This window comes from Pseudoliparis swirei, chromosome 2 (assembly GCF_029220125.1).
Source record: "Pseudoliparis swirei isolate HS2019 ecotype Mariana Trench chromosome 2, NWPU_hadal_v1, whole genome shotgun sequence".
Taxonomy (NCBI): Eukaryota; Metazoa; Chordata; class Actinopteri; order Perciformes; family Liparidae; genus Pseudoliparis; species Pseudoliparis swirei.
This window is the reverse complement of record NC_079389.1, coordinates 23,554,452-23,575,329: the sequence shown is the minus strand read 5'-3', so window position 1 is coordinate 23,575,329 and position 20,878 is coordinate 23,554,452. Positions and strand designations below refer to the sequence as shown.

The window sequence follows — 20,878 nt, the reverse complement described above, 5'->3', positions numbered from 1 at the left end:
CAAGGTAACCCACCTCAATATTGGGAAAGACAGAAAAGAATCCCTCGTCTGTAAAAATGTCCTCATGGGCAGATTATGCAACGGGACGTGGGCACAGATTTACAGAAAGCCCCACCACCTTTCCTAAAGAGCCAGATATAAAGTATTTAACCCTCCTGTTATGTTCGTTTCTTACATACAGCCGTGATGTTCCCGGGTCAATTTGACCCGGTTAATGTTGAATCATCCAAAAGTGGCCAGAAACCAAAAAATTCTAAAAACTATAGTTTGTACCTCCTCACCAACAACATTACTAACAATTAAATCAGTTTTTAGTGGAATTGAGTTATTCACCCCTCCATAGATCAGAGTTCAATCAGGAGCACTCACTCGTTTTAATGAAAAATACATGTTCAAACTATTTTTTAGGAACATTGAAAGAATCTAAATCTAAATTGCATTAGTCTACCATAACATGTATTTTCTCCTGAATTTTTTTTTCTTCTCATGGGGTGATGTAGATAAATAGAGATGAGACACCTGTGCTGTTCAGGGTCATAATGACCCGCCCACTAAAAATCAAGCCAAATGAGTCATAAAGGATTTGTATTGAAAGTAAATGTTAGTTATGTTTATTTTTAGTGTTAAGATGCATAAAATATATGATAAAAGATGACCAAAGGCCAGCACACAGTCATCCTCTTGGTGCAGTCGTATGTATCTGCAGTGTAATGTTGTAGGTCTTCTCAGCAACCATTTTGTATGTTTGGCCCCTCCCCTACTAAGGCGTGCGTGGAGTTTTCCCGCATAGAAAAATAAAGGTTCCCGTCAAAATAGTATCTGTATTTCTCGCACAGGTGGGGTCATTAGAAAGAGAATGTGTGGGTCTGAGATTGGGATGAGACAGTGTGTGTGTCTCTCCGTCAGACACAGTATATTAGAAGTACTATACTACATATTTATTAGTTGTGACAATAAAGAAACCCTCACATTAGTGTCCCATATTACATGTCATTTCGCTGACGCTTTTATCCAAAGCGACTTACAATAAAGGTGTATTTAGGGGGAAAGTTAGAAGATGATAAACATTGTTTGTTCTGTAAAGTGTGCTTCTGTCGGGTGATGGGCACACAGCAGGATAGAGATGGTTTCCATAACAACCACCTGATTCTTTTGTTTGAAGTTTGAAACGTGTACAACTTTATATATGGGGTTGTGAACGGGGTGTGTGTGCTGATGTGTGTGTGTGTGTGTGTTGGTGCGAGTGTGTTGAAACTTGGTGGGAGGGAGTAAGAACGACTGTCCTACATTTCCAAAGAAAGAAATAGTCTAAACGTGACTCTTGATGACTTTAAACCTTCACTTTCACAGCCGGGTCAAATTGACCCGGGAACATCATCTGTTATATAAACCTGCAGGGGGGGGTTGCAAATACATTTTTTTTTTTTTACGTTGATTACACTAAATAAGGTAAGCAGAAGAAGTTTTATACAGAAAGAGTACTTAGAAGTATTTTTCCTAGATTTTCAAACCGGTCAATTTGACCCGCAACATAACAGGAGGGTTAAGACATTTTAGTAAGTTTTCTCCCTATAAACATTTTCCATTTCTTTCTAAATGCATCACACATGGAAGAGAAGCAAGACAAAGATGGCAAATAAATATTTCTTTATTCAAAAACACCAGACATTCATCCCAGAACTCCTGCTGCACCTATTGGGAAGAAGACAGAACAAAGTTAGAAACCATATTCAAGGTTATAGAACAGCAAGATGTAATGAAGCACTCACCTGCTACCGTCCCCCAGGGGGCCCGAACCTCTTCCAACTGGCCTCCGGACGGACACTCAGGACCTGTGGCTTGAATGATGCAGAGGGCCGCTGAGGGGCCACATAGGCCTGATGGAGAGGGGCAAGGGGCCTCTGGGGGGCAGCATAGACCTGATGCAGAGGAGGAGCAAGGGGCCTCTGGGGGGCCATGTAGACCTGATGCAGAGGGGCAAGGGGCCTCTGGGGGGCCACGTGGGCGGGCTTCACAGCAGCAGGGGCCTGCTGGGCCCTGTAGACCTGCTGTGGCTTCCCAACACTCACTTCCTTCTGGTCAGCAGGTTCTTTCAGCCGTCTGATAGCGAAGCCACCAAAGCTCTGAGGGATGTTGTAGGTTCTGGACGGAGCGAACCCCTGACCCGAGGGCCCCGTACTGCTGGTCCAGGAGGAAGGGAGGTTACTCACACTCACAGGAACCAGCTGGCTTGGGTTCACAGCCCGAGTCGGGCTGGGCTTATTTCTCAGTTTGGTTGTGACGTGAAGACACTCTCCTAGCAGCGACACTGGCTGAGGTCTTGGTCCGAACAGGGATTCTTCGTGACGCAGCAGCACCTGCTCTGGACTGGCTGGAAGACTTCGTAGACGTAGAATAACCTTTCCTCCCAGAGGAGGCTGGTGTTTCAGGAACAGCTGAAGACTTGAAGCTTCCTCTGGGACTCTGAAGAGAAGCAGGACTGCTGGACCGATAGCTGCTCCTACTTGGTGTTCCCTGCTGAACTGGCCGAGTTCTCTTCTCGCTAATCGGAGTCTTATCGTACTTGCTGAGAGAACTGCCACCAGCGATAGAACCAGAAAAGGCAAACGGCTTCTTCTTGGGCATCTTTTGAACAGTTCCCTGACTCCACCTGGTCGGTTGCCAGTTGGGCTTTGACTCAGAGCTGCTCTGCACCAACTTGCCTGAAGCAAAGACACTTTTAGCCGGCTGTGAAACAGTTTGTGTGGAGCGGCTACTGGGAAATCTCTGGCTATAACCACCACTAACTTCAGGGACTGTGTTGAAGCTACTGCTCTGGGCTGAGCCAGGAGAACCAGAGGCATGTCTGAGTTGATTCTGGGGATAGCTGCCACCAAGTCCACCCCTCTGCCCAGAGAAGCCAACATGCGTGTTGCCGTTTTGTCCCCGAGCTGCAAGAGAAAAGAGTTTAGATCTACAGCTAGTAAAATCACACCGATACCAGTGACACGAGTGTGTTGCTCACCTTGTGTAGCCCACAAACAACGCACATGCTCTGCTTGAACTAAACAAATCAGCAAGATCCTGCAGACAAATGAAGAAACCCAGTCACAAATAGAACAGTTAAAAACAACTGAAAATAGCTGCAAAAGAAACGTACCCCAAATGAACTCCACAAGCCATTTCTGTGTTCTAATGCAAGCAGCCTGTCCACAGCACTAGTGACCCAACTGCCCTGAAGCTGCTCTGTGAGGGTGTGCAGCAGACAGGTAGCATTTATATCAACCTGCACCCAATCACTGCCTCATGTGTCTCCTGAAGCACCTGAGAGTCAATCAACCAATCAATCAATCCAGGAAGCTGCAGTACCACAGCGGTCCACACGGGAGACACATTCTTAAGATTTTGTTCCAGACCCCATCAGGTAGAAATTTAATTGAATATACTTTTTTTATTTTATTTTAATTAAAAAAATTAATAGCTTTTTTCAGCAGCCATGAAAAGTTACAGTTAGTTTGCCATGAAACGGTTAAACTCGTAATTTGTCTTAACAGCATTTATTTATAACATTAGAAATTTAAGGCTAATAAGAACTCATTTATATGCACTTTTAACTTGTTTTTTCGTGAAATAATAAAATAATTAATTATTCTGTCTAATGATCCGGGTCTAATGAGCTGATGTCAACGTTTAGTGAGGATGACGTTTCTAAACCACTTTATTGGTTTAATTTCAGTAAATAATCACAGCGTTTGTCTCGTTTATGAAGCATTTAAATTATCACCACCTCTGTGTTTCAACTCATTAACATACAAAACTTTTGACTTTTCAAACTAACTTTTCAGAGTAAAGCTCGTCTCCAGGTGACCGTGGCGGATCGTTGAGCTTCTTCTCTTGAACTCTTGATCCTGTCTGAAGACTTTGTTTATGTTTAGGTGAGGTCATCCGTCTGTTTCAAAGCTTACGTTTAGTTCCGGCTCAGGTCTCCGTGTCTTCAGCGTTACCGTGACGACGTCACACGTTGGGTTCTGAATCTTCCACAAAGTTCAAAGGACTCACAACAAACAGATTTTATTCAAAACAAATCAGAGCAGACGAGACCAGAGCGTCCATCACTTTGTCTGGATCACTTTCAGATCCTACATTACCCACAATGCAACACGTCCAGGTGACACACGTCCAGTTCATCTTTTGCTTGATGCACAAATCGTTCTGGTAAGTAACGTCTCCGCGGGTTGAACAGTGGCGCTCGCTGAACGCCGTCTCGTAGTGAGACTCGTGTTTCCATCAAAGTCAGAGTTCATTGAACGCCACGTGGCTTTAAGCCCTCGGGGGCGTGGCTTTAAGCCGTCGGGGGGCGTGGCTTTAAGCCCTCGGGGGCGTGGCATTAAGCCCTCGGGGGCGTGGCGGCGTCCAGCAGGCGAGACGGGTAGTTGACGAAACAGCGGAAGTCGTTGGACAGGTTGCGGTTGTGCTGCGGCAGGAAGCCACACACCTGGACGCCCAGCAGCGCCCCGGCCAGCTTCTCCATGACGGCACCTGTAGAAACACGAGAACAGGAAGTCACCGTCAGGAGGTTCAACTACAGGTACATCTAGATCGGTAGGACCCGGGGGGATTTATTTGAATATATAAATATATATATATTTAAAAAAAATATATATATATATATAAATAGATATAAAAATATATATATGTAAATAAATACATATATATATATAAATCTTGTTTTCATAGAAGTTACTGGTTGAACGATCAGGTGTCGTGGTATCCATGACGACTCACCTGTGCACAGCAGCACTTTGCCTTTGCTGAGGTGCTTCACGGTCTGCGACACTTTGCTCAGACATTCCTCGGACAGGTACGGCGGGTCGGCGAGGACGACGTCGAAGCTCCGGGGGGCGTCGAGCGCCAGCGGCTCGTTGTAGTCGTAGAAGACGAAGTCGTCGCCGTATGCGGCGAAGCGGCGGTCGAACTCCAGGACGACGGCCGCCACGCGGTCCGAGCCGAGCACCGAGCCCTGCTTCAGCTTCTGGTACACGGAGGGCGCGCACACACACGCCACCCTGCGCCGCCGAGGGCATCGATATCAGGGGGGGGTCTGTGAGAGTGTGTGTGTGTGTGTGTGTGTGTTTACCTGCCTCCCTCTCCAGCTTCTCGTACGAGCTCCTCCGCTAAGCGAGTCGCCGTCTCGTCGCTGTACCAGAACTGACTCATCCGCTGTGACACAGTCAGTCAGTCAGCTTCTGATCAATAAACCCACGATCAATACTTAAACCCACGATCAATACTTAAACCCACGATCAATACATAAACCCACGATCAATACTTAAACCCACGATCAATACATAAACCCACGATCAATACTTAAACCCACGATCAATACTTAAACCCACGATCAATACATAAACCCACGATCAATACTTAAACCCACGATCAATACATAAACCCACGATCAATACTTAAACCCACGATCAATACATAAACCCACGATCAATCCTTAAACCCACGATCAATACATAAACCCACAATCAATACTTAAACCCACGATCAATACATAAACCCACGATCAATACTTAAACCCACGATCAATACTCTTGATCTGATGCCACTAAATTTCATTTATTGATTATTTTCATAAGAATCACATTTCCAATAATAATAATTATTTTATTATCATTATAAATAATAAACGTAATTCATGCGATTAAAAATACGAAATAAAAAACAGTAAATAAATCACAGAAAGCTGTAATGTATATAAATATAAATACACATTATTATTATATTATATGAGTATGAATAAATATAGGAATAAATAAATAAATGCTTAAATAAATGTCATACCTGCAAACTCATGAGGGGTGAAAAAGGTGACAACGGGGGGGGGGGGGGGGACTTTATTTTTTTGTCACCACACCACATCCACGTTGTTTGAAGCCTCAAAGCTTTTAGAAACACAACTACAGTCATTTTATTGTTCTGACCACAAATCTAAATGATGATAATAAACAGTTTAAGAACAAAAGGTCCTCCGCTCTGACTCAGCCCTATAATGATAGTAATAACAAATATACATTGTCATTATATATAATATGGTTAAAGTCATTCATGAACCAACTTCCTTTTGCCTGAACAGTCCTCATGGACTTTTCCCCTGAATCTGTTCTGTCTCTACCTGTTTGTCACGATACTCATATTATAACTTCTATACATATTACATACCTGCCATAAATATCATGATACCCGATACCAGAATTCAATACAATACCATACAAACAATATGGTACCATAAATACGAGACTGGTATATTTATCTATAATAGTAATAAATAAAACATCTGTATGGTTCACTTTTTACCAACTTTTTCAACACTTAACAAATGACAGTAATATTAGTATTAATACAGCCAGATATGAATGAAACTACATGGTTCCATCATAGCATTGATTATCACTATGAGGCCGTTAGTCTCTGACCAGATGATCCACAGTTCATCAGGATGAGCAGCTGGAGAGTTACACAACTTTACAGACTGAAACATTTCACTTCTGGCATCTTTTTATGTCGACATCTGAACGCTGATTGGCCGAGACGCGACACGTCCCATCAAAGATGTTTTATTGCGAAGAGCACCACTTCACACTTTTCTCCACGTCTCACTGCAATCTCAACGGCAGCGGGCCAGGTGACCCCCCCCCCCCCCAAAACAAAACTCTTCGGATCTCCACGATTCACGTGGATGACCTATTTTGAGTTCAAAACGGTGAATTTCACCGAAAGGTGACAAGTTTGCAGGTATGAAATGTATAAATAAATACAGAAATGAATAAATATAAGTTATAACTCAACAGGACATCATTAAATAAATGTATTTCTACATTTCTGTATTTCTTCATATATTTATGTCTCTATTTATGTGTCCTTCTTGTATTTATTTATACATTTATTCTTGTATTTATTTATACATTTATCTAAGCATTTATTCTTGTATTTTTCATGCCTTTATTTATTTATACTTAAGTCATTTTAAGTCCTCCATAATAATTTACTCAAATTATTCCATCAATGATTAAAATGTAAATTTGCTCTAAAAACACAAAATAAGCCCCCCCCCCCCCCCCCAGGTGGACTCCCCCAGTCCTCCTCCACCTCCCCCAGTGGACTCACCCAGCACCCCCCCCCCCCCTGTGGACTCACCCAGTCCTCCTCCACCTCCCCCACAGTGAACCGGTCCGGTCCGGTCCGGGCGCCGCTCTCGCTGTAGAACTCCTGCAGGGCGGCGAGCGCGTGGGACGACAGCGCCGGGGCGTCGCCGTCGTCGCTCATGGCTGAAGCTGAACGATACGATTATTGATTATTGATTAACCTCATTGATTTACCAATGTTAGAGATGGTAGTTCTATATCAGATTTAACTGGCTTTAGACTTTTATTTGACATGATAAACACATAAATATTTACAAACAATCTTTCTCAACATTATTTATTTTAATTGATGCATTATTATTGATCTGCTGACAAATTCTCTTAATATTCATTTATCTTTTTATTATTATTATTGCTCTAAACTCAGTGACACCACATGACTTCATAGTTCACAGCTTTAATGTTCCTTTAAAAACTATTTAAAAATATTAAGTATTATAAAGAGCTCCAACATTAAAGTGATTAACACATGAATATTACATTAATAACCCACTAAAATTATATTTATATAAAGAACAATCAGTGTCTGCAAAATATACTTAAAGTATCAAAAGTAAAAGTATAACATTTCGTAATGAAACATTATCTATATATATATATATATATAAATATAATGTTTCATTACGAAATGTTATACTTTTACTTTTCATATACAGGACTGTCTCAGAAAATTAGAATATTGTGATGAAGTTCTTTATTTTCTGTAATGCAATTAAAAAAACAAAAATGTCATGCATTCTGGATTCATTACAAATCAACTGAAATATTGCAAGCCTTTTATTCTTATAATAATTATGGCTTACAGCTTAAGAAAACTCAAATATCCTATCTCTAAATATTAGAATATCATGAAAAAGTATACTAGTAGGGTATTAAACAAATCACTTGAATTGTCTAATTAACTCGAAACACCTGCAAGGGTTTCCTGAGCCTTGACAAACACTCAGCTGTTATAAATCTTTTTTTTACTTGGTCTGAGGAAATATTAAAATTTTATGAGATAGGATTTTAGAGTTTTCTTAAGCTGTAAGCCATAATCAGCAATATTATAAGAATAAAAGGCTTGCAATATTTCAGTTGATTTGTAATGAATCCAGAATGCATGACATTTTTGTTTTTTTAATTGCATTACAGAAAATAAAGAACTTTATCACAATATTCTAATTTTCTGAGACAGTCCTGTATATATATACATAGGCAGTGCACAGATGGACCCCTAGTGGGGCTCAAGCTCCTCCCCTGTTGCCCTGGATCAGAAAAGAGCGCCCTCTGCTGGAGACACATCAACTCCGCCGATGTGTTTCAATATCTGACGGGGAATTTATTTGAGTTCTTGTGAGAATTTCTCCCCCCCCCCCCCTCCTCCTCCTCAATCAAACAAAAGAATCCCGAAGTCCTGATTTCAAAGCCTCGTCCAGCTGTTTCCTGACGTTAGTTTAGAGAAGAGAGAGGGATGTACGGGCATCTTCTGTGTGTCGTATAAATCCTATTTTGAAAGTACGTTGAACTTATTAATTCATTTTATAAATGTCACAAGAATGCAACGCTAGCTCTCGGTGTCACGCGACCCTCGTGCCACATTGTTACCTTCGCATTGAAAATGCGGAAGGTTATGTTTTAAACGCTGTGTATTTATTTGTATGCGTGTTACTCGCATAACTCAAAAAGTATTCAACCGAATCGCATGAAATTCGGTGGGATGATTGGTTATTATCCGGCGACCATTTGATTAGATTTCGGGATCGATCGGGTCAAAGTCAAGGTCATGAAAATGTCAAAATCTTCTTTTTACCATAGCACGGTAAATTTGTATCCAATTGGCATGCAACTAATGCCAAAAAGTTCATAATTCAATGCCCAATCTTGTGATATGCGAAGGTATGCGCTCTACTGAGTGCCCGTTCTAGTTTATGTTCTATGTTTCTTTGTTTGGTCTGTTACAGTTTTACAAAGATCAGTCTTGTGTGAGCATTGAAGACTGAAAAGAGAAAACGCAAGAAAAAACAACTCTTGTAACGACTTACTAACCAGAGGAAATGTCAGACTGAGGCTTCAGAACGTTTTTAAAGAGGTTTAATATTTCCCGAGCGGTCGAGGTTAGTAAGTTGTTTATTATTTGGCATTTTTCGCTCCTATCATTTTGTAAATAAAAACAAATTGTAATGTTAATAGAACACATGTCATTGTGTTCAGCTTTCATGTCTCACCACACGATGTGCTTCAGGTGTTGCTATAGCAACCAATTATTCAAGTTACACTGATCAATAGAAACATCATTTTACCTTTGGGTGCCTTTTGTTTGGTTTGAGCACCTGCCCCCTAAATGTGTGAGCACGTGCCTGAACAGAGTATATAAGTACCATTTCATAATGATGTTTATATATATGATTAAGAAATGGTGACAAATATACCATTAAACTTCACTATATATAGTATAGTAAATATTAAATATACTAAATAATATATAGTATGGTATAATACAGTATGTTTTATATTCAGACAATGTTTTACTTTTATTTTAATAAGAATAGAAGATGAACATTAATAAATGTTCCGTGGATAAACTTCTAATTACATATAAAATCCAGAAGATGAACATTAATAAATGCTCCGTGGATAAACTTCTAATTACATATAAAATCCAGAAGATGAACATTAATAAATGCTCCGTGGATAGACTTCTTATGACATATAAAATCCAGAAGATGAACATTAATAAATGCTCCGTGGATAAACTTCTGATGACATATAAAATCCAGAAGATGAACATTAATAAATGCTCCGTGGATAAACTTCTTATTACATATAAAATCCAGAAGATGAACATTAATAAATGCTCCGTGGATAGACTTCTTATTACATATAAAATCCAGAAGATGAACATTAATAAATGCTCCGTGGATAAACTTCTTATTACATATAAAATCCAGAAGATGAACATTAATAAATGCTCCGTGGATAAACTTCTTATTACATATAAAATCCAGAAGATGAACATTAATAAATGCTCCGTGGATAAACTTCTGATGACATATAAAATCCAGAAGATGAACATTAATAAATGCTCCGTGGATAAACTTCTGATGACATATAAAATCCATAAGATGAACATTAATAAATGCTCCGTGGATAAACTTCTTATTCCATATAAATCGTCTCTCGAGCCACTACCTGATCCGTGGAGCTCCTCACGCAGCCGTGTTGTGCGGAATGGTCGCGAAGTGATGACGTAGTTAAGGAAAGTAAGGACACCGACGAGGGACAAAATACAGGAGCACGCGCTTTGCGTTTATTTCCGCTCTCCACGTTAAATGATTATTTTACTCTTCAGATATTGATTTGGGTAACAGGTGAGTTTTGATTTTAAATGTAATGATTTTAATATATATATAAAAAGATAAAAAATATACCTTATATAACTTTTTAGTCCACTACATTTAGTTACTTTACAAATTAAAATTAGCATAAAAAAACATATGAAGAGCTTTTAGAATATGTTGAATAATAAATCAAGTTCATACAAAAAAGAAAAAAAGAGATGAAATAATTTTATTAATTGACAATAAATTTTCAATTTAGATTTGCATGTTATTTAATTTAGTTTGAACAACGTATGAGTGACGATGTTGAGGTTCTGAGGTCTTTTACCAATCAATCAATAATAAATAATCAATGGAGAAAATAATCAGATTCATTCTGAAGGAAAATAATTAGTTAAAAGCTCAAAATGAATAAAATGTACCAAAGATCAATATATAATATACAGTTTAAATACTTTAACAGTATTAGTAGTGTGTAGTATTAGTGTACTGTGTAGCACTAGTACTGTGTAGTATTAGTGTACTGTGTAGTATTAGTGTACTGTGTAGTATTAGTACTGTGTAGTATTAGTGTACTGTGTAGTATTAGTACTGTGTAGTATTAGTACTGTGTAGTATTAGTGTACTGTGTAGTACTAGTACTGTGTAGTATTAGTGTACTGTGTAGTATTAGTGTACTGTGTAGTACTAGTACTGTGTAGTATTAGTGTACTGTGTAGTACTAGTACTGTGTAGTATTAGTGTACTGTGTAGTATTAGTACTGTGTAGTATTAGTGTACTGTGTAGTACTAGTACTGTGTAGTATTAGTGTACTGTGTAGTATTGGTGCTGTGTAGTATTAGTGTACTGTGTGGTATTAGTGCTGTGTAGCATTGGTGTACTGTGTAGTATTAGTACTGTGTAGCACTGTGTGGTATTGGTGTACTGTGTGGTACTAGTGGTGCTGTGTAGTATTAGTGTACTGTGTGGTACTAGTGCTGTGTAGTATTAGTGTACTGTGTGCATTAGTGCTGTGTAGTATTAGTGTGCTGTGTGGTACTGTGTGTGTAGTGTGCTGTGTGGTGCTGTGTAGTATTAGTGTACTGTGTGCATTAGTGTGTACTGTGTATTAGTGCTGTGTAGTAGTAGTGTGTGTGGTGTACTGTGTAGTACTGTGTACTGTATGGTGTGCTGTACCAGTACTGTGTGGTATTAGTGTGCTGTGTGGTACTGGTGTGCTGTGTGGTAGTGCTGTGCATTAGTGTAGTGTGCTGTGTGGTACTGGTGTGCTGTGTGCATTGGTGTGCTGTGTGGTATTAGTGCTGTGTGGTACTGTGTGCATTGTGTACTGTAGTATTAGTGTACTGTGTAGGTGCTAGTACTGTGTAGTATTGGTGTGCTGTGTGTACTAGTGCTGTGTGGTACTGGTGTGCTGTGTGGTATTAGTGTGCTGTGTGTATTGGTGCTGTGTAGTGCTGATTAGTGTGCTGTGTGGTACTAGTACTGTGTAGTATTAGTGTGCTGTGTGGTACTAGTGTGTGGTACTGGTGTACTGTGTGGTATGATGGTGTGCTGTGTGGTACTGGTGTGCACTGTGTGGTATTAGTGCTGTGTGGTGCTGTAGTACTAGTGTGTAGTATTAGTGTACTGTGTAGTATTAGTGTACTGTGTAGTATTAGTGTACTGTGTAGTATTAGTGTACTGTGTAGTACTAGTACTGTGTAGTATTAGTGTACTGTGTAGTACTAGTACTGTGTAGTATTAGTGTACTGTGTAGTACTAGTACTGTGTAGTATTAGTGTACTGTGTAGTATTTGTACGTTTATTTTCTGTTAGAAGAGTTGTGCTAAATATTGAAACTTTAAATGTGGAAAAATAATTTAAAAAAGGAGATACAAATAAAAAAGTACTCGAGTCACGGAAACTGCAGAAGCCAAAACATTTTTATACAATAACTTTATGTACACTTTTACACTTCAATAACAAAAACAGCTGATTGGCTCATTTGGTTTGTTATGCTGTCCGTCATCTGTGTGTGTGTGTATACATGTGTGTGTCTTTGTGTGTGTGTATACATGTGTGTCTTTGTGTGTGTGTATATGTGTGTGCGTCTTTGTGTGTGTGTATATGTGTATGTGTCTTTGTGTGTGTATATGTGTGTGTCTTTGTGTATGTGTGTGTATGTGTCTGTCTGTGTGTGTGTCTGTGTGTGTGGATGTGTGTCTGTGTGTGTATATGTGTGTGTGTCTTTGTGTGTGGATGTGTGTGTCTTTGTGTCTGTCTGTGTGTGTGTCTTTGTGTATGTGTGTGTCTTTGTGTATGTGTGTGTATGTGTCTGTCTGTGTGTCTGTGTCTGTGTTTGTGTGTGTCTGTGTGTGTGTCTGTGTGTGTTGGAGAGTGAAAGCTGCTGTAGCAAAAATACAACATGAAGTAAATCTGCTAAACTTTAGAGGAAACGAAAAACTAAGATCACAACACAGAAGAACTGAGGAAGATGATCCCCATCATCATCCTCATCCCCATCATCCTCCTCCTCCCCATCATCATCCTCCTCCTCCTCCCCATCATCATCCTCCTCCTCCTCCTCCCCATCATCCTCCTCCTCGGCATATAAAAACATCGGTCATGTTTTTAACGAACACTTCTTGTAGTTTGATTTATAAACATAATAATATATTACACCCTTTATGGATCTGATTTTGGTTTTCTGTCACAAACAAACGGCCTGTGTGTGTCTGTCGGTCTGTGTGTCTCCGTCTGTGTGTGTGCGTGTCTGTCTGTGAGTGTGTGTGTCTCTGTGTGTGTGTCTGTGTGTGTGTCTGTGTGTCTCTGTGTGTGTGTGTCTGTGTGTGTGCGTGTCTGTCTGTGAATGTGTGTGTCTCTGTGTGTGTGAGTGTCTGTGTGTGTCTGTCTGTCTGTGTGTCTGTCTGTGAGTGTGTGTGTCTGTCTGTGTGTCTGTGTGTGTGCGTGTCTGTGTGGCCTCCAGGCACAGGAGGTGATGGAGCAGGTGGAGGACGATCACCTCCACCTGCTCTCCTCAGCGGCCATCTCCAGTCCCGTCTCCATGGTTACACGCATCTTCATCGTCATCAATGAGTCTGTCAATCACACCGAGGAAGCCCCGCCCCCTCCCCTCCAAAAAAATTTAAAAATCCGAGGAGGCGAGCACGCGGAGGCCCTCAGGGTCCTCCGGCCGACTCTTTACCCAGAGTTCCGAGGGGCAGGGGCGGGGCCTCGCGGTCACTTGACGCACAGCAGCCCCCCCACGGTGGCCGTGAACTCCTCCAGGCTCTTCAGGAACACCACCTTCTGCTTCCGGTCCATGGCGGGAGGAGAGCTGCTGGAGGCCAGCCGGCCGAAGGCCTCCGACAGCCGCTGGTGCACCACCACGTCCCGCTGGGAGGACAGCAGGGCCTCCACCAGCTCAGAGTACTCCACCTGGGGTTAACACATTTAAATTGTATTTCATTAATATATATATATATCAATCAGGAGGCAAAAATATTAAAACATTTTATGAAAATATTACATTATATATTATTTAAATTGAGAAATGTAATATTTAAATATATAAATGAAATGTAAATGGTATTTTATTAAATGTAAAATACCATTTACATTTTTTTCTAAATGTATTTATATATATATCAAAATAAAATACCATTTACATTTTTTCAAAATGTATTTATATTAGGGCTGTCAATCGATTAAAAAAATTTAACTAATTAATCGCACATTTTGAAATTCATTAATCGCGATTAAAAGGTTTTTTTTCTTCTTTTTAAAGACCAAACTTCACACAGAGCTGTGTTTTCAAAGAGGCTCCTACCTATAAAGTGCCAGCGAGGTATTTAATATCGTGGATAATAAATTGTTTCTTCAGTGAAACATCAGATTAGTAAAAGAAAAGAAGTATATTGAGACCCCATTGGTCCTGTCATCTTTAACATTGAACACAGCAGAACCAGTGAACTTGGTAACTGACTGACATTCACATATGTCCTGTTCACCCTCTGGAGGCTGGGGGCATTTTATACATTTTACAAACAAATGTAAATTCACCTTTTAAAGGCGTTTGCATGTGACACATACCCACGTGTTATACATCAAACATTCCAGAACAATCTCAGCTCTATTCAATGAGGCTCATTGTCCTCGCGCCGTGTTCTCTGCTCTCTGACTGACAGGCTGCTATAGAGCCTCCCCTGTGAGGTGGGAGGTCCTTTGTGATTTACTGAGTGTTCATTGGTTGTTTTTTCCCCAAAATGTTGACAGACAAACGGATTGACCAATCACGGTGAAGGTTTCGTGTGACGAGTTCTTTCCGCCGTCCCCGACACGTCGCCCCTCCGTTCCTCTGTGTATCAGAGGGGGAGACGGGAGGAAGGAGGAGCAGGAGGAAACCCGACTGATTCATACACGAGTTTAAACTGATTTATGCTCCTTATTTTCGCGGAGAAATAATTGTTTTAAAAATGGAAACAGTGTTAAACCGTACTGCCGCGGTTTGACACTCAGAGGAGTGAAAAAACTTCAAGGCACACCGGAAGTAAACAAAGTTGCGTTAAAATATTTTAGTGCGTTAACGCGGCCAAATTAATCGCATAGATTAACGCGTTAACGCTGACAGCCCTAATTTATATATATATACAAATAAAATACCATTTACATTTTCTTTAAATATTTAAATATTACATTTAAATATTAAATAATATCTAATGTAATATTTCAATTTAAAGATATACAAAATATATAAACCAACAAACTATATATTTTTTAAATGCACATCACTGTTTTGGGGACCATCACCATGAGAGAGAAACACCTGGATCGTCTGAACCAGGGGTCCCCAACCCCCGGGCCGCGGCCCGGTACCCGGTACCGGTCCGCGGCTTGGTTGGAACCGGCCGCGGAAAAAAAGTGAATAAAAAAAGTTGTAATTTTTTTTTTTTTTATCAGTCGGAAAAATATATTATTTTGAAAAAGGAGCGGATCCACCCGTGTGTCTGAGCCGCGTTCAGGAGTCTTAAAGTTCGGGTTCATCGCTGCAGGCGAGTCTCACGCGCCGAACCCTCTGCTGGCGGCACAGTGACAAAGAATCTTAAAACATATTCAACCTGCTCAATGAATTCTGTCACTTCAGGGAAATGACAACTGTTTTCAAGTTGGCCGATAAAGTCGCTGCTGTGTGGGCGAGTGAACAGCGGAACATTCTACATGTTTCAGACGTTGACCGGGTGGAAGAGGCTTTTCAAAGAGTTTGAGCGGTACTCCAACCACAAAAGACCCGACTGCAAAAGAATAGACCTGCAACCCATTTGTAAACAAACCCACCGGTGAATCGAGCCGTCCGAGCTAGAAGAACATGTGTTGGATGTGCAAATGACGGTGGCCTTAAGGGACATTTCACACAACAACTCTGCCTGTTCTAATGACAGCGACCAGAACTCGGTGAGGAGCAGCGGACCAAACGTCTGTGTCGCCGTCTCCATCAGCGGCTCGTTGCAGGTCAACAAGCACGGCTCACACTAAGTCTGCGTCATGATGACTTGTAGTTTTGGCACTTTATGCCCTTTGTATAATTGTATGACGTCATATGTATTACGTCATTTATATTGCCGGTCCGTGAAAATAATTTCTGACACGGAACCGGTCCGTGGCTCAAAATAGGTTGGGGACCGCTGGTCTGAACCATCTGCTCTGGAGTTGTGTGCTATGACGCAGGACGGCCACTAGAGGGCATCCCAGTCCTGGTGTCCCGTGACTCACCTGATGCAGGCACACGAGCGTGTACAGAGCTTCTCCTGCCGCCACCGACATCTCCGTGTTGTGCTTCTGCAGCACCAGCATGTCGAACACCAGCTGAGGGAAAACATTTAATATATATATAATATATATATATTTATTTATGCTATAAAGTTAATCATCAGCTCACTTTGGTAAATACACTTATTTGCCTTGAGATTAACACTTTAATGTCTGGATTGAACATGAAGCTTCAGCTGGTTAGCATAGTTTAGTACAAAGACTGGAAACCAAGGGAAACAGCTAGCCTCTGGTCAGAAACGGACATTTGTGTATTTAAAACATTCAGACAACTTGCAAAAGCTAATCGTCTCATTGAAATGGAGATATATATTTAAATGTATTTAAAAATAAAAATCTATATTATATATATTGAAAAAATATATATATATTTTATTTATATTAATATATAAATATATTTTTCAAACATATATATATATTTGAATTATTATTATTATTAATATATATATATATATATATTTATATTAGTTAGTGATTATCTTATTGAAGCCTCTACCCTCAGAGAGCATCGACTTGTTTAAAATGTTTTCTTTGTGGTCATTTATTTATCTTTTTAAATACTGAAACTCACTCGGCTGCCTCTGGTGATGATTTTAATGATCACATTGAACTGATCGGTTTATAACATGTACAAATAAAGTGTTGAAACGGACATAAACACATAAAGTCCCCGTGGAGGGCTTCACCTTGAGGAAGTGGCGCGTGGCCACAAAAAGGGGCGTGTCCTTCTCCTGGTTTTTGGCGCACTGCTCAGCCAATGGAGACAAAGCCTCCAAACACAGCTGGCTGATCTCTGAACTCATCCTGGACACGCGCTAAGGAGAACACACGTCTAGAGATCTAGTCTGCATCTGGTTCTACGTCTAGTGGGACCAGGACCAGTCTGGTCCTTCATAGACCAGGACCAGTCTGGTCCTTCATAGACCAGGACCAGTCTGGTCCTTCATAGACCAGGACCAGTCTGGTCCTTCATAGACCAGGACCAGTCTGGTCCTTCATAGACCACATGGAGGATACGAGGTCATGCCCAGCTCCAGGGAGAACATGAGGCTCTTGAAGAGGTCTTCAGGCAGCTGGGGGATCTTCTCTGGGAAGATCTCACAGATGAAGGTGATGAGCTTGTAGTACTGATTACACAGGGAGGGGAACTGGGAGGAGACAAGGAGGAGACAGGGAGGAGGCAGGGAGGAGACAAGGAGGAGACAGGGAGGAGACAAGGAGGAGACAAGGAGGAGACAAGGAGGAGACAGGGAGGAGACAGGGAGGAGGCAGGGAGAAGACAAGGAGGAGACAGGGAGGAGGCAGGGAGGAGACAAGGAGGAGACAGGGAGGAGACAAGGAGGAGACAGGGAGGAGGGGAGGAGACAAGGAGGAGACAGGGAGGAGGCAGGGAGGAGACAAGGAGGAGATGGGGAGGAGGCAGGGAGAAGACAAGGAGGAGACAGGGAGGAGGCAGGGAGGAGACAAGGAGGAGACAAGGAGGAGACAGGGAGGAGACAAGGAGGAGACAAGGAGGAGACAGGGAGGAGACAAGGAGGAGACAAGGAGGAGGCAGGGAGGAGACAAGGAGGAGACAGGGAGGAGACAGGGAGGAGACAAGGAGGAGGCAGGGAGGAGACAAGGAGGAGGCGGGGAGGAGACAAGGAGGAGACAGGGAGGAGACAGGGAGGAGACAAGGAGGAGGCAGGGAGGAGACAAGGAGGAGACAGGGAGGAGACAAGGAGGAGGCGACAAGGAGGCGACAAGGAGGAGGCAGGGAGGAGGCGACAAGGAGGCGACAGGAGGAGACAAGGAGGAGACAGGAGGGAGGAGGCGACAAGGAGGAGGCAGGGAGGAGACAGGGAGGAGACAAGGAGGACAGGAGGAGAGGGAGGAGACAAGGAGGCAGGGGGAGGAGACAGGAGGAGACAGGAGGAGGCAGAAGACAAGGAGGAGACAGGGAGGAGGGGAGACAAGGGAGGAGACAAGGAGGAGACAGGGAGGCGGGAGGAGACAAGGAGGAGACAGAGGAGACAAGGAGGAGACAGGAGGAGGAGGGAGGAGACAAGGAGGAGACAGGAGGAGGCAGGGAGAAGACAAGGAGGAGACAAGGAGGCAGGAGGAGGGAGGAGACAAGGAGGAGACAGGAGGAGGCAGGAGGAGACAAGGAGGAGACAGGGAGGAGACAAAGGGGAGAGGTGAGGAGACAAGGAGGAGACAGGGAGGAGACAAGGAGAAGACAAGGAGGAGACAAGGAGGAGACGTGAGGAGACAAGGAGGCGACAGGGAGGAGACAGGGAGAAGACAAGGAGGAGACAAGGAGGAGGCAGGGAGGAGACAAGGAGGAGGCGGGGAGGAGACAAGGAGGAGGCAGGGAGGAGACGGGGAGGAGACAAGGAGGAGGCGGGGAGGAGACAAGGAGGCGACAAGGAGGAGACGGGAGGAGACAAGGAGGCGGGGGGGAGGAGGAGGAGACAAGGAGGAGACGGGGAGGAGACAAGGAGGAGACAAGGAGGAGATAGGGAGGAGACAAGGAGGAGATGGGGAGGAGGCAGGGCGGAGACAAGGAGGAGACGGGGAGGAGACAAGGAGAAGACAAGGAGGAGACAGGGAGGAGGCGGGGAGAAGACAAGGAGGAGACAGGGAGGAGGCGGGGAGAAGACAAGGAGGAGACAGGGAGGAGGCGGGGAGAAGACAAGGAGGAGACAAGGAGGAGACAGGGAGGAGGCGGGGAGAAGACAAGGAGGAGACAGGGAGGAGACAAGGAGGAGACAGGGAGGAGACAAGGAGGAGGCAGGAGGAGACAAGGAGGAGGAGGAAGAGGAGGCGGGGAGGAGACAGGGAGGAGACAAGGAGGCGGCAGGGAGGAGGCGACAAGGAGGAGGCAGGGAGGCGACAAGGAGGAGGCAGGGAGGAGACAAGGAGGAGGCAGGGAGGAGACAAGGAGGCGGGAGGAGACAAGGAGGAGAGGCAGGGAGGAGACAGGGAGGAGGCGGCAGGGAGGAGACAAGGAGGCGACAGGGAGGAGACAGGGAGGAGGCGACAGGGAGGAGACAAGGAGGAGGCAGGGAGGAGACAAGGAGGCAGGGAGGAGGCGACAGGGAGGAGGCGACAAGGAGGAGGCAGGGAGGAGACAGGAGGAGGAGGCAGGAGGAGACAAGGAGGAGGCAGGGAGGAGACAAGGAGGAGGCAGGGAGGAGACAGGGAGGAGACAGGGAGGAGACAAGGAGGAGGCAGGGAGGAGACAAGGAGGAGGCAGGGAGGAGACAAGGAGGCAGGGAGGAGACAAGGAGGAGGCAGGGAGGAGACAAGGAGGCGGCAGGGAGGAGACAAGGAGGCGACAGGGAGGAGGCAGGAAGGAGACAAGGAGGCGACAAGGAGGCGACAGGGAGGAGGCGACAAGGAGGAGGCAGGGAGGAGACAGGGAGGAGACAAGGAGGCGGCAGGGAGGAGACAAGGAGGCGACAAGGAGGAGGCAGGGAGGAGACAGGAGGAGGCAGGGAGGAGACAAGGAGGCGACAGGGAGGAGACAAGGAGGAGGCAGGGAGGAGACAAGGAGGAGACAAGGAGGAGACAGGGAGGAGGCAGGGAGGAGACAGGGAGGAGGCAGGGAGGAGACAAGGAGGAGACAGGGAGGAGACAAGGAGGAGACAGGGAGGAGGCGACAAGGAGGCGACAGGGAGGAGACAAGGAGGAGGCAAGGAGGAGGCAGGGAGGAGGCGACAAGGAGGAGGCAGGGAGGAGACAAGGAGGCAGGGAGGAGACAAGGAGGCGGCAGGGAGGAGGCGACAAGGAGGCGACAGGGAGGAGGCGACAAGGAGGAGGCAGGGAGGAGACAGGGAGGCGGCAGGGAGGAGACAAGGAGGCGACAGGGAGGAGACAAGGAGGAGGCAGGGAGGAGACAGGGAGGAGGCAGGGAGGAGACAAGGAGGAGACAGGGAGGAGACAAGGAGGAGACAGGGAGGAGGCGACAAGGAGGCGACAGGGAGGAGGCAAGGAGGAGGCAGGGAGGAGACAAGGAGGCGGCAGGGAGGAGACAAGGAGGAGACGGGGAGGAGGCGGGGAGGAGACAAGGAGGAGACAAGGAGGAGACAGGGAGGAGACAAGGAGGAGGCAGGGAGGAGACAGGGAGGAGACAGGGAGGAGACAGGGAGGTTACCATCAAAGACTTTGAAAACGTGTCCTTTGTCTGCTGTGACTGGGTTAATAAAGTTGTATTCAACTGAAGGTGACTGGTTGTTTACCTTGAGCAGGTCCTGGGACATGAGCGGCAGCACGATGTTGACGCCGTACAGAACCACGTCCGCCGCCGACACCGTGCGGCCGGACGCCGGCGGCCCCTGGTCCTGGTTTCTAAACACCTCGTCTAAAAAAGATAAACACATCAACGTTCTCCTCAAATAGACGATAAATATTATATCCTCTAAGCATAAAAAACAACAACTAATATGTAAACTCATTTTCATTCGAGAACACCACTACTTCCACCAGAGGGCGCTGTGTCTCATTTTCCTCTGAGCTGTAATACACCGCTCCCTCCAGCAGAGGGCGCTGTGTCTCATTTTCCTCTGAGCTGTAATACACCG

At 44.0% G+C, this 20,878-nt stretch overlaps 3 protein-coding genes across 3 annotated transcripts in view; all 3 read right to left on the bottom strand.

The window, feature by feature from the left end:
• Window positions 1-2,259: 2,259 nt before the first annotated feature.
• On the bottom strand, window positions 2,260-3,937 carry LOC130202968 (uncharacterized). The gene is made up of 3 exons (XM_056428869.1): window positions 3,818-3,937; window positions 3,005-3,063; window positions 2,260-2,930 (listed from the first exon to the last, which is right to left on the bottom strand). Exons 1-3 carry the CDS (start codon window positions 3,922-3,924, stop codon window positions 2,260-2,262), a joined length of 837 nt encoding a protein of 278 aa, XP_056284844.1. The 5' UTR covers window positions 3,925-3,937.
• Window positions 3,938-4,034: 97 nt separating this feature from the next.
• Window positions 4,035-7,316, bottom strand: eef1akmt1 (EEF1A lysine methyltransferase 1). Its single transcript, XM_056436380.1, has 4 exons — window positions 7,180-7,316; window positions 5,117-5,199; window positions 4,765-5,045; window positions 4,035-4,518 (listed from the first exon to the last, which is right to left on the bottom strand). The coding sequence occupies exons 1-4, from the start codon at window positions 7,306-7,308 to the stop codon at window positions 4,367-4,369; spliced, it is 645 nt and encodes a 214-aa protein (XP_056292355.1). The 5' UTR covers window positions 7,309-7,316; the 3' UTR covers window positions 4,035-4,366.
• Window positions 7,317-12,409: 5,093 nt separating this feature from the next.
• The window catches only part of xpo4 (exportin 4), a 41,038-nt gene continuing 32,569 nt past the window's right edge, over window positions 12,410-20,878 (bottom strand). The window contains exons 15-19 of the mRNA XM_056428857.1: window positions 20,537-20,658; window positions 17,331-17,461; window positions 17,000-17,117; window positions 16,257-16,349; window positions 12,410-13,925 (exon numbers count right to left, since the gene is read on the bottom strand). Of these exons, the coding sequence (XP_056284832.1) occupies window positions 13,728-13,925; window positions 16,257-16,349; window positions 17,000-17,117; window positions 17,331-17,461; window positions 20,537-20,658 (662 nt within the window). The 3' untranslated portion in view covers window positions 12,410-13,727. The remainder of the gene's footprint in view (window positions 13,926-16,256; window positions 16,350-16,999; window positions 17,118-17,330; window positions 17,462-20,536; window positions 20,659-20,878) is intronic.

What these genes read in the sequence shown, in the direction of transcription:
- LOC130202968 (XM_056428869.1), bottom strand. Translation starts at nt 3,924, where the DNA reads ATGACCTCACCTAAACATAAACAAAGTCTTCAGACAGGATCAAGAGTT. An exon ending in GACGAGCTTTACTCTGAAAA is followed by an intron (nt 3,064 to 3,817) that starts GTTAGTTTGAAA and finishes ATTTGTCTGCAG; the next exon opens with GATCTTGCTGATTTGTTTAG. An exon ending in TTGTTTGTGGGCTACACAAG is followed by an intron (nt 2,931 to 3,004) that starts GTGAGCAACACA and finishes TTTCTCTTGCAG; the next exon opens with CTCGGGGACAAAACGGCAAC.
- eef1akmt1 (XM_056436380.1), bottom strand. Translation starts at nt 7,308, where the DNA reads ATGAGCGACGACGGCGACGCCCCGGCGCTGTCGTCCCACGCGCTCGCC. An exon ending in GGGAGGTGGAGGAGGACTGG is followed by an intron (nt 5,200 to 7,179) that starts GTGAGTCCACAG and finishes ACTGTGTCACAG; the next exon opens with CGGATGAGTCAGTTCTGGTA. An exon ending in GAAGCTGGAGAGGGAGGCAG is followed by an intron (nt 5,046 to 5,116) that starts GTAAACACACAC and finishes TCGGCGGCGCAG; the next exon opens with GGTGGCGTGTGTGTGCGCGC.